Consider the following 18,122-nt stretch of genomic DNA (forward strand, 5'->3'; position numbering starts at 1 on the left):
ATCAGCTCTAGCTCCCTGCCTGAGCCCAGTCACAGGAGTCTGGGTGCCCTGGATTTAAAAAGTGAGTTTTTAGATGCAAATGTTCCCATCTGTGCTCAGTAAATGACCCTCTCTCTCAGTCCTGTATGTCAAAGCTTAGGTTAATTAATTTTGAATCAAGTGCCCCAACTAAGTCTTCCTTAGAAGACTTCCTTAAAGTTCACTCAGAATTCTCTCTGAGTAAATCCTGTGAAGAATGAAAGTTTCTGTAGGATGATCCAATCTCAGGGCTCTCAAAGGTCACAGCTCTTCTTTTCCATTCCAGCTACTGGGCCACTATTAGAAAGGAGCTGCTCACAGACAGAACATAAAGATTTGATGTAACATCTTCCATGAGAGCCATGATTCAGGGATGGCCAAAAAAAAAAAGGATATATGGTCAAAACTGTGTCAAGAAAGAAACCACTATTGACAACTCTAACAGAGAGCCTCAAATTGCTCTACCGGTTAAAACTTTAAAGAAAACGGTTGCTTTATAAGTTAACTAATGTTTTAAGGGGACAAAGCTATGGCTGATAAATTAGAAAAAAGAGGGACTTCAAAGTTGAGAAGAGAAGCACAATAAAATAAAGGTCCACATTGGAGCAGCAAAGTTTTCTGGAAAGTTCTGGAAACTTCCCAGAACACTAAGCAGGGCAGTCTGTGGAGCTGCCTTATGGTCTGCTGGGAAGGAGGGTGTGGCAGAACCAAGTAATCTGTTGTGCTCAGGTGTGCTAACACAAGAATTTACTCTGGCAGAGCTAAGGGCACACAAATCCGCATTTCTGGAACCTTCAAAGTGTGTGGGGGGCAAGGGGGAGAGGGGAAGGAGAGTACACTCATTGTCCAAACATAGCTACAAACTATCAGGATAGAGTTAAGCACTGAACCAAGATAAAGAAGGAATCTGTTTTGAGGCATTTATTTCTTCAAGTTAGGGAAATTCATTCATAGAGACTCATAGAACATATCAGAATCCAGGACTTTCCAGCTTTGCTCCCTACCATCAGGCTATGATGGTTTTCTTACCTGTGATTTCTGTCTTCTTTGGCTTCATCAACTGACCCATCATGGATAGGATGTCTTGTCCTCCCTGCATAAGAAAAGGGTTGTTAGTCAGTCCTGCTTCCTAAGTCAACTGCAAAAACCCCACCAACTCGAGGGAGGGTACAACATCTGTGGTCCCACTGGTTCCTCACCTCAACACAAACTGGGGTCCTGAGGTATGACTTAATCTTTAAACTTCTTGAGAGTCAGAAAGACCTCCCTCCCAAAAGTTGAGGAGTTTCCAAACACAAGAATTTTTAGAGGTTACATGTTATGTGTTAAGAATCAAAAAAAATTCCTTAGTGTGAAATACAAGCTTTGTGGGACCTACCCCAGCCTCCTTCTTTGGCTCTATCTCTTTCTACTCCCTCATTCCTTGATCTAGCCACACAGAATTACTAAAAAAAAAAAAAAAACCCTCAACTTCTTGTATGACTCAGTGTCTTTGTAAAATCTATTCCATCTGCTAGAAATACCATTCCATCTGCTAGGAATGGATCCCATTCATCCATTAAAGTTCAGGTCAAATTCCTTCTGTGGGGCCTTCTCTGACCCACTAGGCTGGAACCCTCACCCCCTCCTTTGGGACAGAAAGACTATTAAATTAAGAAAAACGACATACCACCATCACCCTATTTACCTGTCACCTCTCCCTAGACTCAGCTCCAGAGACATAGTAGTTCCTTGACCTGAACTATTCAGAAGCTGGTGAGCCCACCTCTGCAGAATGCTGACGCGATTACAGATTGATCACTTGCCTGCATTTTATCATTTATTCAGCATCTAGTGATCACCTGTTGGTTACCAGGCCCTGAGACAGAGATGTTCACTAAATGTTGAAAAGTAAAGGGTCACCAATGTTTACGGAGCTCTTTCAACCCCTGATTCTCAAGGTAGCATCATTATGTCCTTTTCACAGAGGAAGAAACTGAGAATCAGAGAGCCCTCCCTCTATCAGAGAAAACCCAGTGACCCATAGTAACTAATTAGTCCAGCTTAATAAGTAATGGTGTAACACAATTCTTGACTTCTGATTCCTAGTCCATACTCTGCCCAATCAAAGGCCCCTTAGGAAGTCAGCGGGGATAAACATTCCACCTACGGATGGGCCTGTGGTCCAACATAACACGAGCAACCTCTTGACCAAGACTTCCAAAGACAAACACCCAGGGTTTCAAGTTAAAAAACCTCCAGAGAGCCACAGTGAAGAGGACAGGGGCTCCTTAAAAATGAAGATGAAGTGAAACTGAAAAACCACAGACAGGGAATAGTTGTTTTGTTTTAATCACACATTTCCAAGAAACGCCATAAAGTGATAAGGCAGTTTTCCCTGATTTTATTAGTCAAGGCACAAATATCCATCAGAGCTTCTAATCAGTATGAGGATCAGATAGTTTCAGCTCCCTTCCAAAAAAACTGGGGATTTTGTTAAGCAGGGAGAAAGATACAGCTTTGTCAGGCTTCTGAAATCCTGCAAAGGGCTCAAGGAACACTCCTGCCCTCCCCACCATTAGCACCAAAAGAATCCCAGGCGTGAGCCTGCTGCTGGAGAGAAGCCACAGAGGAAGCTGGCTAGCTCAGGGCCAGAGGCTTGGCTGGGATAAGAAACAATACACATGAAATCATCTGTGACTAGAGCATTTGAATTGGAACAAAGGAGTCCCTCGTAGCTCATGTCAATGTTAATTGCTGAACATTACAGATAGAAAAGGACAGGTCTGCCCCAGAAAGGGTAGCAAGACTCTGACAATTCATTCCCAGACCTTCCATGCACATACAAAAGGGTTAGTGTACTGAGGTGATCAAGCCATCAAGGCAGTACCTGAGGCCTGGCATTGGCCACATCCAAGTCATGCAAGGTCACATCCTGGATGATTTCTTTCTTCTTGTGCACATCCCCCTTTGGCAAGGGGACATACTCTTCAGCTTCAAGGTCGAATTCGGTGGCATAGGTATCACACCGGCCCTGTCTCTGCAAAAAGAGACAAACGTGAATGCCTGGTGAGTTTTCACTGCCAAGTCCCCAAATGGCACAGTGCTAAGTGAGATAAAGGTCTCAGTTCCCAACTGCAGGACTGTCAGCCTACCAGACAAACTCCAAATATACCCCACTCCCCTGCTGCCAAAGAAGTAAGCTATCTGCTCATCACTGGGCTCCAAAAACCCCACTGAATAACACCTGATACTTTCTCCAAAAATGTTCCCTAGCCCCTCTCTCTTTTAACTGTATGCAATTCCTGATAAAGGGCAAATCCAATAGATTAACTGGAGACGGAGAGAGCTATTCAGACTCTTTTGTAGGTGGGTGATTTATTGTATGATATGAAGTATTATGCTCATCCATTAAACAGTGAGGAACTCTGTACAGGACGCTGAAAATCAGATATAAAAAGAATGCCAAGTAATGCAGCATTCCTTTCCACATGCATATATCTTGGGAAGAAAATACCAAAGCGATAAAAGGAAGATTAAATACACTGCACATTTCAATTCGAAAATGACTAGTTATTTTGGTTTCTCACCCTGTACTCCCCTTCTAAACAGGTCTTAGTATTTTTCTCAGCGACAACGTGTTTTAATCATGAGAAGGTTCAAGAATGAAGATAAAGGGAAGGCCAAGTTTCTTAAATATAAAGGGTCACCCACTGACCTTCCATCAACATTGCACCAGATGCCAGCCTGCTCCCTATACCCCAGCACCTGCTGAAGGAAGCAACTTCATTTTTACCCATGTCTCCTTAGGGCAAACAAAGTAAGGATGGTGCTCCATCCCAACGAGGGCATTACCTTGACAGCCCCACTGTTGGCTTCAATGTAAATCACATCACCAGCTTCTACTCGCTCTTTCTGCAAACTCTCAAAAATGCTGGGGTCCAGCTAAAAAAAAACAAGGGTGAATTAGAGAACTGTACTGTACATTGTATTTATTTCTGACATACTGTAAAGTATACTTACTGATTTTATAAAAGATTTGAAGTAACTAATGACTGTATTAAAGGGAGAGTACATTTGTGTATATTAATGTGTAAGAGGAGGGTGTGAGTATGAACATGAAAAACTAGATTTGGGGGTTTGAGCATACTACTGAGGAAGTGGGAGAATGAAGGTACCTGTGTATCAGGCCCAAGATGGGGACAGAGGGGAGAATTGCCTTCCTTCTTCCCCTTACTTCACTGGTTGCAAAATGGCAACCTGGGTTTATAAAGTGTGGATCTCACTGCTTTTAGATGACCTCCAGCTTTCTCCACAAGTTCTCAAGCCCTAATACTCCGTCTTGAGACTGCTGACTGCTTCACTTCTTGGCATTCCATGGTTTTCCTTGCTTAGTCAGGTGGGGGTGGAACTTTCCACAAAAGAAGCACAGCCAACGTCTACTTACCAGTCTCATGGCTGGCATTCTGTGGGCCCTATAATGTGGGACAAGGCTGAGTCTCAATTTCCTTGTCTATTTAACAGAACCCTGTTGGGATCACAGGTATGTGAAAGTCAAAGGGAAACACAAATCAGGATCTTTCTGGAGCCTTTTGTTTCAGAGCCTTTTGTTTCAAATCCGAATGTTATTTCTCTCAGGCCTGCCTGCTTCTATCTCCAGGAAAGAAAATTAGCATGTTACAAAAGAACACATAGTATTGTCACTCCATTTATATGAAATGTCAAAAATAAGGCAGATAAATAGAGACAGAAAGTAGTTTAGTACTTTGGGTGGGAATGGCGAGCAGTTATAAATAGGACATGAGTTTCTCTGGGGTTGATAGAAAGGTTCTGAAACTACATTGTGGTCATGGTTGTATGATTCCAGAAATATACTAAAATTCATTGGATGAATCCTATTTAAAATGAAATCTCAATAAAACTGTTAAAAACAACAACAAACCCAGGGCTCTACCTTTTATTAGCTGGGTGAGTACTGAAGGCCTCCTGATAGCACCCTTCGGGATACTGGGAACAATGGTTGGCAAGCACCTAATACAGGGCCTGGTACAAGGGAGGCTGCAATAAATGAGGCAACTATTCCTAAAAGTATTTTCCTTGCTAGGACTAATAAGCCCCTTCCATATTTAAGTGTATGGATGGATATTTAAATATCCATCAAGGATTTGAGCTCCTTCTATGCAAATGTCTTAGAGTATCCAATTGAGAAGAAGAAATATCATCTTTTCCCTGTTGTTATTTTCTCAGACAAACTTGTGCAAAGCAGACTTATGAAGAGCTGAAATTTAAACTGCCACCTCATTTTAGCTATCCTACATTGGAGAATATACTTTTCATTTCTTCCCTCAAAACATTTTTATGCCGGTTGACTTCCCAAATGAATTGATTGAAGATGTAATTACTGGAAAGATGGCAGATCCCACTAAGAAATCCAATTAATCCAGAATGGGAGAGACGGAGGTAGGTATAAAAGAGATATTTGCAGAGGCAAGCTCTTGAGACAGAAACCCTGTTACAAAAAAGAAAAACGACCCTTTGAAGAAGTGACATTTTTATGATCTCCATAAAGCAGTGACCAAGAAACAACCTTACAGAATCAAAGAACCATAAAATCGTAGAATGGGGTAAAGATGAAGAAATTATATGGTCAATCTACTTCAGTTTATAGATGAGAAAACTGAGGCCCAGGGAGCTCAACTGACTCGCCAAAGGTCATGCAGCAAGTTAACAGGCAGACAGTAAAATGGTCAGGACTCAGAGATTTGCATTAGGACTCCAACTCGGCCTCTTAACTTGCTCAATGAAACTGGGAAAACAGTTTAACGTCTTTATGAGCTTCACCTCTTTATCTGTAGAATGTGAAAATTTTATACACACACATATACATATATAAATTTGTAAGTAAAATGGATGACAATAAGTGAGATATTTCTTGAAGCAATTGGCCTAGGGCCTGGCACATATAATAAATGAGAGCTATGATGATAATATTATTTACTACCAATAAGGCAAAAACTACAATACAGATTGCCTCATTTTCCTAATTTAAGGCCCCTATAATAACATTGACAGCTACCACTAATTAGGTAACCAGATACCACACCCAAAGCTGTAACTCTATCTTTATAATAATCTGGTTAGATGGGCAATTATTGTTTCCATTTAACAGATAAAGAAACTACTGCACAGAGGCTAGGCTACTTGCTCTGTGTAAGCAGAGTCAGGGTTCCCTTTGGGACACTTTGCCTGCCTCTTGCCCTAGAGCCCCAGCTGCCTGAGTCCTAGAGGTTTACAGGACAGGAGTCTAAGAAGGTGATCGAGGGTCCTTCACAATTTCACCACTATAGCCTTTCTGCACAGCCCTGGCCTGCTGCAACTCCAAGTTTTGAGCCCCTGACACATAAAGAAACAGCAGTCAGAATTCTCCATCTGGCCCCGTGAGGAAGTCTATCCATCACCCATTATACAACTCCTAGAAGATTATTCAAAGCTGCTTCTTGCTGTAAAGTTGAACACTGATAACTGGAAAAATTAATGCTTGGGTTAAGAGAGCAGCCCAGGACCTCTGACACATGGTCATAAAGGGATATGGGACAGCAGAAGCTAATCTCTTGAAATTTAACCACATATCTCACATTTTAACACACAAAATTTCCTAGGAATAAGTAAGAAAAGAGCTACTTTTACTGAGTTTGCCTTTGACCTAGCTCTACACTACATAATGCATTATACATGTAGTATTTCTAAGCCTCAAAATGACCCTGTGAGGTATCTTCAGCACCACACAGGGTGCCTCAGAGACAGAGAGGTTATACCCCCTGTCCAGGGTCACACTTTCCCAGGGTAAGAGAAAACAGCCCACCAACATGTACTCACTTTCAATTGTTTGGTTCCTTTGGCTGTTTTGAGTCCTATGATGACATGGCTAATGGTTTTGCCATATCCCCCCATGGGGTTCTCTGTCTCACATGGAGTTAGCTCTGTGACTTCACCTTCATAGACTTCCTTGGTCTCCTTTATTCGCAGCCCTGGAAGAGATGGCCGATGGGCCGTGGTGAGAATCCTGTTGCTCATATAATTTCTCTCTCTCATACATACTTCTCTCTTATACAAGCAGTCTTTTTTTTCTAACCACAAAACTTCCATGTCACAAGAATTGACAAGTCAGCCTTAACGTATTTTCAAGTGTCATCATAGATCAAAAGCACTGTAAACACATAAATGTAAACTATTCAGAAATGCAGAAAAACAGTTTTATTTCAACTTCCTAAAGACACTTTCTAGGTTCAAATCTAGAACTAGACAGGTAAGCTCTAATTTTCAAAAATTGTTTTAGACAGCTTCTATACCTCCAGTCTCTGTACCCAAACCATTCTATTCCACTTTGATAGGGCAGTGACTATCAAAACTCTTGCCCTTGTTTCCTGCATTTTTCACTCAAAGGAAATTTTAAAAACAAATGAATACCTCACTACACTCCTAACACTTTTCAGTCTGAGCAAGGTATACCACAATAATTAGACATATATGCCAACAGCATGTGCTTCTTTACCCTGCCAAGGGTTCCATGCCTCGGGCTTAACCTCACTGCACATCCCAAGAAGAAATACCCATTTTGCAGCCAACATATGCAGTAAGCTGTTCTGTGATTTCTTCCAGGGCCACAAAGCAACCAATTTACAAAACAACCTCATCTCTACCTCAATAATAAAAACATTTACATTTTTAAGATTAGAATTTTGTAAATGAAGGCAAGCATTTCTTTTAGGTTTAAACATTACCCACATTGGCTATTCAAAAAAAGTTTGCTAAGACCTTTCAAATAAACTTTTACAACACACAATCTTTCCCTTTTTACACAATGTTTTTGCTACCTAAAGCATCCCTCCCTCCTTTTTTTGCTTAATCAACTCTTCCAGGTTCTCAGTGTAAAATTCATTCTTTCTAGAAATATTTGTCTGACACATCTTTTTCTTCACTCTCCTCCCATTAAAACCTACAATTCCTATTAGTACTGCACCAGCAATACAGTACTGTTATGACTTGCAGACCCCATCTCTCCTTCTGCTAGACTGTAGACACCAGAGCTGAGAGCCTAGGACAGAGTAGCCACACATGAATGGATGAATGAATGAAGTCACTTAGGGATGAAGGGGTTGTTATTCGACACACCATCCAATACCCAAGAAATCCACCTGCAGATATTTCTCCAAGTTTCACATAACAGCCTGAGAATTCTGAGGAGGTTGTCATGTGAAGTAATGGCCTGTGTCACCATAACAACCTCAATTTCTACAGAAACCCAAGCACTTTCTGAATCAAATGTTTTGTTTTCCTCCGAAGTTAATACAGACATGGCTCCACCTGCTGGAAGAAGGAAACCATAAACAGTGACTAGAAGAGCGCATAATAAACTCCCAGAGCTGTAAAAAGGCCTATTTCTTGATCTGAGTGCCAGTTACACGAGTGTATTCACTTTATGAAAACATACATCAAGCTCTAGACTTTTATGATTTATGCTCTCTTCTTTAAGCTATTATGTATGTTATGCTTCTGTAAAATTTACATTAAAATGAGAGAAGAGGAAACCGGACTTTTCAAACAAAGCAATAATAATCACTAGGAACTAAAAGTTTTCTTAAACAGGAAGACAAATGCACATCATTGAACGCTGCTTCTCTGAAAACACACACCAATTCTCCATGCTTCCCAAAGTCTGGATCAAGGGATACAGATGGCTTTCTCGGTAATGAAAGCCACACCACAGACATATCATACTATTAAATCTATTTTTGGAGGATCCTAGAAACACAACATGCCACTCTTTGTTACTATGCCAGCCATCAATTCAAAGGTAAGGATCACATCAACAGATGATATGAGCAGAAGGAAAAGCTGATAGGCCACACCAATAAGAATAAACTATAAACTATGACTGCAGTGGCCTCTTCACACACCCAGTCTAGAGAGCACTTTCTTATGTACTGTATCCTGAATCTCGTTCAATCCTCATCACACTGGGATGGTGAGGCCAGCAGGAGGTTCCATCACAACTTCGTTTCCACTTGGCCCTGTGAAAGTACCAGGGTTAACTACTCTTCATCTCCACTTTACTGATGGGGAAAAGAAGGAGCCAATTCCTCCTTTATGGTAGACATGAATGGAGAATGCAAGCATCTGCCTGCTGATCTCTTCTTTTCCTCTTTCTGCCAGCCCTTGCGTATAATTCTAAACTCCATCTATTTCATATTTTATCCAAAAGAAAAAAAGAGAAAAGAAGAAGAAATCTATAAATTTAAGTCATAAGAAATTTATCAACCAATCTATGCAGACTCTTATTTGTAGCCTCATTCAAACAAGGAAACTATAAAAGAAAATACATTATGACACTTATGAAACAATTGGAAACTTGACACTTACTACATATTTGCTATGAAGGAATTACTGTTCATCCTCTAGGAGTGATAAAGGTGTTGTGGTCATGTTTTTTTTTTAAAGACCTTATTTTTCATAGATACATCCTGAAATATTTATGGAAAAAAAGCAGGTGGGATGAAAGGGCAATAGAGATGAAGCAAGATTAACTAGGAGTTGAAGTTGGTGATGGGGCCAGAGGGAAGGGTTATCCTATCACTGACTATCATTTATACATCTAAAATTTTCCATAATAAAAATTTTAAACAAAAATAAAAAAAAAAGGGGGTGCAAGGGTAGCTCGGTGGTAGAATTCTTGCCTGCCATGGGGACCTGGGTTTAATTTCTGGTCCATGCACTACCCAGAAAACAAACAAGCAAAACAAACAAAAGTTAAACAAATGGTGCTGCAAAAACAGGACACTTACATGGAAAAATAATGAAATGTGACCCCATCATACAGCATACAACAAACAAACCAAAAACAATGAAATATTATGATACAACTTCCTGAATAGCTAACATTTCAAAGACTGACAATACCAAGAATTGGTAAACATGTAGAACAGGAAGATTCATGCACCGCTAGTGGGAGTGTAAATTAATATAAATATATATAAATACCATATGAACAACATGATATTATCTGCCCAAGTTGAACATATGTATACCCTGCAATTCTGCAATTCAACTCCTAGGTGTACACCCACTGGAAATGAGTGCACGTGTGCACCAAGAGAGACAATCTTCAGAGCAGCATGGTTGGCAATTGCCAGACACTGGGCAAAAAAACCTCCAATGTCTACAAACAGTAGAAGAGAGAACTAAATTGTGGAGTACTCATACAACAGAATACCACAAAGCAATGAAAAAAAGAACAAATTACAGTTACATGCAACAACATGGATGAATCTCACATATACAGTGTTGTGGGAAAAAAGCCAGACACAGAAGGAAGGATATATATTGCATGGCTGCATTGATTTCAAGTTCAAAAGCAGGCATAACTAAACAGTAATGCTAGAAATCAAGGGGGGATGCTGACTGGGAATGAACATGAAGGATACTTCTGGGTTATTGGCACTATTCCCTTTCTTGATTGGGTGCTGGCATTATGGTTTTTCACTTTACAATTCTATGGGCTACACATTTATATTTTGTGGACATTTCAGAATGCATTCACAAAATAAGCAAGTTAATTTAAAAAGAAATATTATGGTATGACTGGTAAGACCAGTCATGAAACAGTCATGTGCTGAAGGGAGAATATTAAAGGCCTGAGTTTAGGAAATACTGTTCTAAACCTCTGCTAGAGTCTACAGTCATGGTTCTCAACCTTTAGAATCACCAGAGGAGCTTTTAAAATTCTTCAGGCCTAGGCTGTACCCCAGACAACTTTCCTCCAAACCTCAAGGGTTGGGATCTTGCCATCATTACTATTTTGAAGCTTCCCAGACTATTTCAAAGTACAACCCAGATTGAGATTTACTCATCTAAAGAATGAATGAAGAACTCTGTTCTACTTGCAAGTGTAGAGACAAACTAATTCTGATAGCAGGAAGCCTTGATATGGTTTTGGTGTCTTCACCATTAAATAACCCCTGTTCTGATAGGGGAATATCCCTATGACACAAGGAAACACTGCTATCAGTGTCTCATACTCTCAATCACTTTCCACATTTAAATGTGGTCATTATCTTCTTTCCCCAGAAATACAATCAGGACAAAGACTCTCAAATACTAAAGTTAAGGAAGAGTTTCATTCTATCTTCATTCAATCTGATAGCCTACAAATGGAAGTTTTGGAATGGCCCCAATAGAGAGGACACATTTCATTTTTGCTTTACCCAATTCTTATTTCCTGATTAAAACAAAAACTTTCTAAACAACAGGAATGTATCAGAACATAGTGACAAACTTGAGAAATTCTATACTTTTAAAGTGAACATTGATTTTTTTTTTTTAATCAAACCTTTTATATTCCATAGAGATAAATTCCTTCAAATGGAATGCTTACATATATTTACTGGGAGATGATAGTGACATTAAATTCTTGAGTGGGGGAAGAAAGGCATTCCCGTCTCTCACTAGTTCTCATATTTGTTTAGAAGTTGCTCTGTGCTGACAAGCAGGCAGGGGATGTGGTTGATGGACAATGAAACTGGCTGTTAGCCAGGAAAGGGACTGAGCTGGCGCTATCTCTGGCAACGACAACACAAATGACACAGGTTTCATCTGCTGGCTCAGGTTTCTAAATCCCTGACAGGGACCTTCATCACATCAAGGAAATAGCACAGACTCTTTGCTTTTTATTTCTGGTCAGCTTACTGCTTCCTCCCCACCCTGTCTGCCAACTTCACAGGAATTCAAAGGCTGAGGAAGAAGGGCAGGGATCCTTTTTGAAGGTAGTCAATGGCCTGCCTTCTTATTCTGTGGCGGGATCAAGAAATTTTCTCTTCATTTTGCTGCCATCAAAAGAACTGCACTTCCCCTCACTCTCAAAAATGGCAAATCACAAACCAGGCGCCATGGGAATTTCTCTATTGTTTTCAAATTTTAAAGCATTTGAGTTACCTTTAAGCAACCCAAACACATGCACTCATGCGAAAGCCAGGTTTGTCAGATTTTATCAACGTCAGAAAAATTAAAGTTTTTAAAATAAATAAAAATACATTTTAGAAGTACTCGGAAATTGAACCAGCTGTAATAACTGTTTACCTCATTAACTGACGAATTAACTAAAATCCTGAGCAAATGTTCATTAAGTATTCAGAAAGACTTTAAAGCCTGGAGAGAGATCTGAAAGCCATTTCTACTTTTTAATTTCAGATACAATATAAACCCAAGGATTTCACTACAGGTAATAACATGGGCTGAATCTTACAAACACAAGTGTTGAGCTAAAGAAACAAGATGAAGAACACATAAAATATGATTCCATTTAGACAAAATTTTAAAAGGGCAAAATTAAACCATACTGTTCAGGGATATAGAGATGGATGATTCAATTAAAGGAAAGCAAGGTTATGACTATCATACTCGTCCTTACCACACACGCATCACACACCATAGATAACCCTTGACAGAGGAAGGGGGCTGTCATCGGGGAGAGGGACATATGGGGTGCTGCCTTCATTCTGTTTCTTCACTTGAGTGGTGAAGCTTTGCTTCACAACGAACTGCTAAATTATAGGGATGTTTTACATACTTTCCTATATGGATGTAATATTTCAGTTTAAAAGAGGAAAAAGAAATCCAATGTTTCACGGTAAAAAAATATTTCCAGTAAGAAAGGAAATATTTCCAGTTTAAGAGAGTCTATATTTGAAGTAACACAAAATTTCACCTATAGACACAGTTCACAATCTTTCTGTGGGAAACACAAAGGAACAGGGTGAGTCTCATGGGGCCACAGTGAGCCAGAGTGCAAGTCCACTGGGAAAAGGACGGTGTTTGCTCAGCTCTGATCAACCACTGCCTCGTGGGAATGGGGACTTCTTGAAATAAGCGAGAAATATAAGTTTTATATGACCTCTCTCAGTTTTTAAATACTGGCAACTATTTCAAAAGGTATAAAAAACACTGTGTAAACCACTCAAACAGGTACATCAGACAGAGGGTCTATTTAGCTAAAGACTTCAGCTTTCTACCTGCTTCAAAGTTTTATCTCATCCCAGTCAGTTAGCACAAATTTTTCGAGCACCCACTATGTGCCAGAAACTAGGGAAACCAATATAAACACCACCCACTGTTTCACCCACCTACTCCTTCCTATACTTTCCAAATGGCAAAAACCCAGGTATCACCCTTGATTCTTCTCTTTCACCCCCTACACTGAATCCTTCAGGAAATCCTGTCAGCATCCAAACATACAAAGAATCCAACCACTTCTCATGACCTCCACCACTACCAACCACCCTAGACTAAGCCATTACCATTTCTTGCCCACATCCCTGACTGGTCTTGCTGTCTTCCTGCAGTCTACTCTCCATACCTCAGCCAGGGTGATTCTTTAAAAAACTAAATCAGAGTCCACTGATGGCCTGTATAAAACTCTCCAATGACTTCTCCTTTCACTCAGTGGAAAACTCTATAAAGCTCTAACCTCAGCCTAAGGCCCTAAATGGTCCTACCACAGAAACTAGATTTTAGCAATCTTGAGGACAAGAATCTGAACTAGGCAAATCCATTCTTCCTTAAATTTTCATTATCTCCTCAAAGTTTCCCTGTAGATTTCCTTCTGAAGAATACTTCTCTTGGTTTCAGAAGAAAGTGATTGTAAATTGGTACAAATACTGTGAAAATCTAGGTTAAAAAAAAAAGTTCCTAACCCATGACTCAACCACTCCACTTCTTGGTCTCTATCCTACAGATCTACCTGTACATGTGCACAGAAAACATGTTCAAGGATGTTCATGGCAGCCTCACTTTTAAGAGCAAAAAACTGAAAATTATCAAACTGCCCCCAAAAAAGGAAATGACTTCAAAACCGGACTGTTGACTTCTGGGAAGATGGCTGAATAGACTAGCTCGAGCTTAGCCCTACTCCATGGAAAATTTAGAGATGGGACAGGAGGGAGATTGAGGTGGCAATTGGAGAGTGCATCTGACCTGGGAGAGCCTTCCCCACCATATGCGGCAGCCCTTGCTGCAGAGGCCAAGGAACTGAGAGGCAGAAAGCTGGAGCCTGATTACGTCAACGAGTCGGGTCTGGTGGAACAAAATATTCAAACTCTAAACAAACTAAGAGACGATCTCTATCACAGAAAACAAGGAACCAACTCTGCCTTAAGCTGGTTTTCTTCTCCTCTGGTGACATGGCTCTTCCCACTACTAGGACCAGTTATCCTAATCTGTTTCTTTTTCCTCCTAGCTCCCTGCCTCCTCAACTTCCTTCAGGGACACATGAAGGAACTATCCCGGGTAGCAGTCAACCAAATGCTCCTGCATCATTATCATCACCTGCCCTCCTCACCAGATTCCTACAGCCAGCCTCCCCACTCCCCTAGCCATGACGGTTCCGGCCTATAACCCCACGCCGCCCCATTACAGCAGGAAGTAGCCAGAAAGATCTTGGCACCCTATTATCACAAAAAGGCTGGAATGTTAGGTCGGGGGAACAGGGAAGGGCACTGCAACTGGAGCTGAGGAAGCTGTGCCGCCAATCCCAGCCTGACTTTCAAAACTAATGAACCACCCCTTCCAGATGTCACCTGACCTCCATCCTTAAAAGCTGCCCGCAACAAAGCCCACATGCACACTCACCTCCCTCCATCTTGGGTTTGGTGAGTTCTGCCCGGGAGTGCAGAAATACCAACCCCCCCCAACTTTAAAAAAAAAAAAAAAAAAAAAAAGCTGGAGCCTGGTGTGGAGGCGTGGAGCCTGCCAAAGTACACAGACGGGAGCATGGGACTAGGAAGTAAGCCAGGCCACATTCCTTGGGAGTGCTATCCTCACCAGTGCAGCCCCATGACCAGTGACTCACCCCACACTCCACATACCCAAACTCCATCACCCACTCCCATTTCCCATACTACAGGTACCCCACCCCACCAGCCCCCAGTATACGTACCTGCCCGCAACCCCAATCCAAGTGTAGCCCAACCCACCTCTACTGCACCCCTCCTGACCCCTGAGTCGCCCTCACTGTTTCCTGCAGGCTGTTGCCAGAGGATAAAGGCTGCAGGTACTAACCTCCATACCTAGGTGACCCCAGCACCCCGCACTTCCCATAGGTTTGCACACCCTCGCTCCACCCCACCTGAGCTCTGTGCATCTGTTTACGGCACTCCCAGGCCCAGGCATGCACTGGGGCCCCCAGTCATGTTATTCAGCTCTGGGAACCGTACCTTACAGCAATCCTAGAACCGTGCATGCGCACGGCCCTCAGCCACACTTTTCAGCTCTGAGAAAGTGCTGACCTGTGCAGCCGGTGACATCTGCCCCCAACCCATGAAGGCATTACATCGACCTGCTGTCACACCTCTACAAATGCGCACAAAGGGTCCCATGCCTTAGACCAGCGCACACCAGGGTTACACTCCCCAGACTGGTGCACCCACACAGCTACATCCTCCCTGGCCACTGGGCTGCCCATGTTCACAAGTATCAGCATAACATCCCCAACTTGCACCTACACCCCCCTGTAAAAAATCACCACACTGAATGCCCACACTGTGCCCTGCTCCCTGCTATACAACCATCCTACAAACATAAGACCTAAGACTACTGAAAGAAGTCAACTCCCAAAGTAAAGCAATCAAGATATTTACATGCCACAAAGAGAGCAGACATTGTAATATATCTGTATATTACAATGTAGACAGATATAGCCCTGCCTAATAACCAAATTAAAACACCAGAGAAGACAAAGATGCTGGAACAATAAATCAAAGATGTTCATACAACTCTACTTGATAAAATAAGTGGGATAGCAAATGACATAAAGGAGATCAAGAAGACAGTAGAAGAGCATAAAGAGGAATTGGAAAGAATAAATAGAAAAATAGCATGTATCACAAAGATTAAAGAGTCTCCTGACCAAATAAAAAACAAACTAGAGGCACACACACCAGATTTGAAGAGACAGGAGAAAAAATAAGTGATATAAAGGACAGGATAATTGACTTTGAAGACTCAAAACAGCAAATGGCAAAAAAGATGGAAAAACCTGAATGGGAACTCAGAGAAACGATAAACAAAACAAAGCACACAAATATAAGAATCATTGGTGAAGACTGAACAGAGAAGAAGGAAAAGAGAGGAGTAAAGGGCTAGGAAGAGTAGCTGAGGATATAATGGGGGAAAATTTCCCTACCCTCATAAAGGACATAAATATACAAGTCAAAGAAGGCCAAAGAACTCCAAACAGAATAAATTCAAAGAAGCTGTTCCCAAGACACATACTAATCAGTCTGCCAAATGTTGAAGAGAAGCAGAAAATCCTAAAAGCAGCACAATCTACTACATAGAAGGGAAATCAAATAAGACTGAGTTCAAACTACTCCATTAGCACTCTGGAGATGAGAAGGCAGTGGTATGATATACTCAAGATCCTGAAAGAGAAAGACTACCAGCCAAGAATTCTATACCCAGCCAAATTGTCCTTCAAAACTGAGGGAGAGATTAAAGTTTCCACAGACAAAGAAGTCTTAAAAGAATTTGTCAACAAGAGACCAGACCTATAAGCAATACTATAAGGAGATCTACTGGCTGAAAAAAACAAGAAAGGAGAGGGAGGTCTGGAGGAGGGCACAGAATTGAAGAGTACCACTAAGGGTAATTTAAAGAATATAAAGAGAAAGAGGGAAAAGAATATACAGATCTGATACATAAAATAAAAAACATAAGATGGTGGAATCAAGAAACGCATTTTCAGTAATAACTCTGAACATTAACAGACTAAATTTACCAATTAAAAGATACAGAATGGCAGGATGGATTAAGAAACATAACCCTGCTATATGCTGCTTACAAGAGTCATCTTAGACACAAGGATACAAATAGATTGAAAGTGAAAATATGGAAAAAGATTTTTCACTCAAGTTGTAACCAAAAGAAAGCTGGAGTAGTTATACTAATATCGGGCAAAATAGACTTTAAATGTAAAGAGACAAATAAGGGCACTATCTACTAATCAAAGGGTCAATTCACCAAGAAGATGTAACAATCATAAATGTTTATGCTCCCAATCAAGGAGCTAAAAAGTACATGAGACAGACATTGGCAAAAGTGAAGAGAGTGATAGATGTTTCAACAATAATAGTTGGAGACTTCAATACACCACTCTCCTCTATAGCTAGAACAAACAGAAGATAAAAAGGAAACAGAGAAGTTAAATAACCTGATAAATGAATTAGACCTAACAGACATATATAGGTTATTGCACCCCAAAGCACAAGGATATACATTCTTCTCTACTGCTCATGGAACATTCTCCAGGATAGACCATATGCTGGGGCAAAAAACAGGTCTCTATAAATACAAAAATACTGAAATTATTCAAAGCACTTTCTCTGATCACAATGGGATGAAGTTGGATCTCAATAACCCACCAAAGAATGAGAACATTCACAAACATATGGAGATCAAATAGCACACTTTTAAACAACCAGTGGGTCACAGAAGAAATTACTAGAAATCAGCAGCTATCTGGAGATGAATGAAAACGAGAATACAATTTATCACAACTTATGAGATGCAGCAAAGGCTGTGCTGAGAGGGAAATTTATTGCCCTAAATGCCTATATTAAAAAACAAGAAGGAGTAAAAATAAAGGACTTAACAGCACACCTAGAGGAACTTGAGAAAGTACAGCAAACTAACCCCAAAGCAAAGAGAAGAAGAGAAATAACAAAGATTAAAGCAGAGATAAATGAATGGGAGAACAAAAGAACAACAGAAATAATCAATAAAACCAAAAGTTTTCTTTTGTACTTTGAGAAAATAAAAAAAAATTGATGGGCCACTAGCAAGACTGACAAAGAAAAGAAGAGAGAGGATGCAAATAAACAAGATCATAAATGAGAAGGGATGCATTACCATAGGCCCTGAAGAAATAAAAGAAATCATAAGAGGATATTATGAATAACTATGCACCAACAAACTAGATAATTTAGATGAAATGGGCAAATTTCTGGAGACACACAAACAAGCTACACTGACTCAGGAAGAAATAGAAGAACTCAACAAACCAATCACAAGTAAAGAAA

The 18,122-nt window shown here is 40.6% G+C and overlaps 1 protein-coding gene across 3 annotated transcripts in view; it reads right to left on the minus strand.

The window, feature by feature from the left end:
• Positions 1–18,122, minus strand: part of RUVBL1 (RuvB like AAA ATPase 1) — a 96,142-nt gene that overhangs the window by 40,486 nt on the left and 37,534 nt on the right. For all 3 annotated transcript variants that reach the window (XM_077116348.1, XM_077116347.1, XM_077116349.1), the window contains 4 exons: positions 6,874–7,025; positions 3,853–3,942; positions 2,888–3,037; positions 1,048–1,111 (listed from right to left, as the gene is read on the minus strand). In XM_077116348.1, the coding sequence (XP_076972463.1) occupies positions 1,048–1,111; positions 2,888–3,037; positions 3,853–3,942; positions 6,874–7,025 (456 nt within the window). The remainder of the gene's footprint in view (positions 1–1,047; positions 1,112–2,887; positions 3,038–3,852; positions 3,943–6,873; positions 7,026–18,122) is intronic.

This window comes from Tamandua tetradactyla, chromosome 9, assembly GCF_023851605.1.
Source record: "Tamandua tetradactyla isolate mTamTet1 chromosome 9, mTamTet1.pri, whole genome shotgun sequence".
NCBI classification, from domain to species: Eukaryota; Metazoa; Chordata; class Mammalia; order Pilosa; family Myrmecophagidae; genus Tamandua; species Tamandua tetradactyla.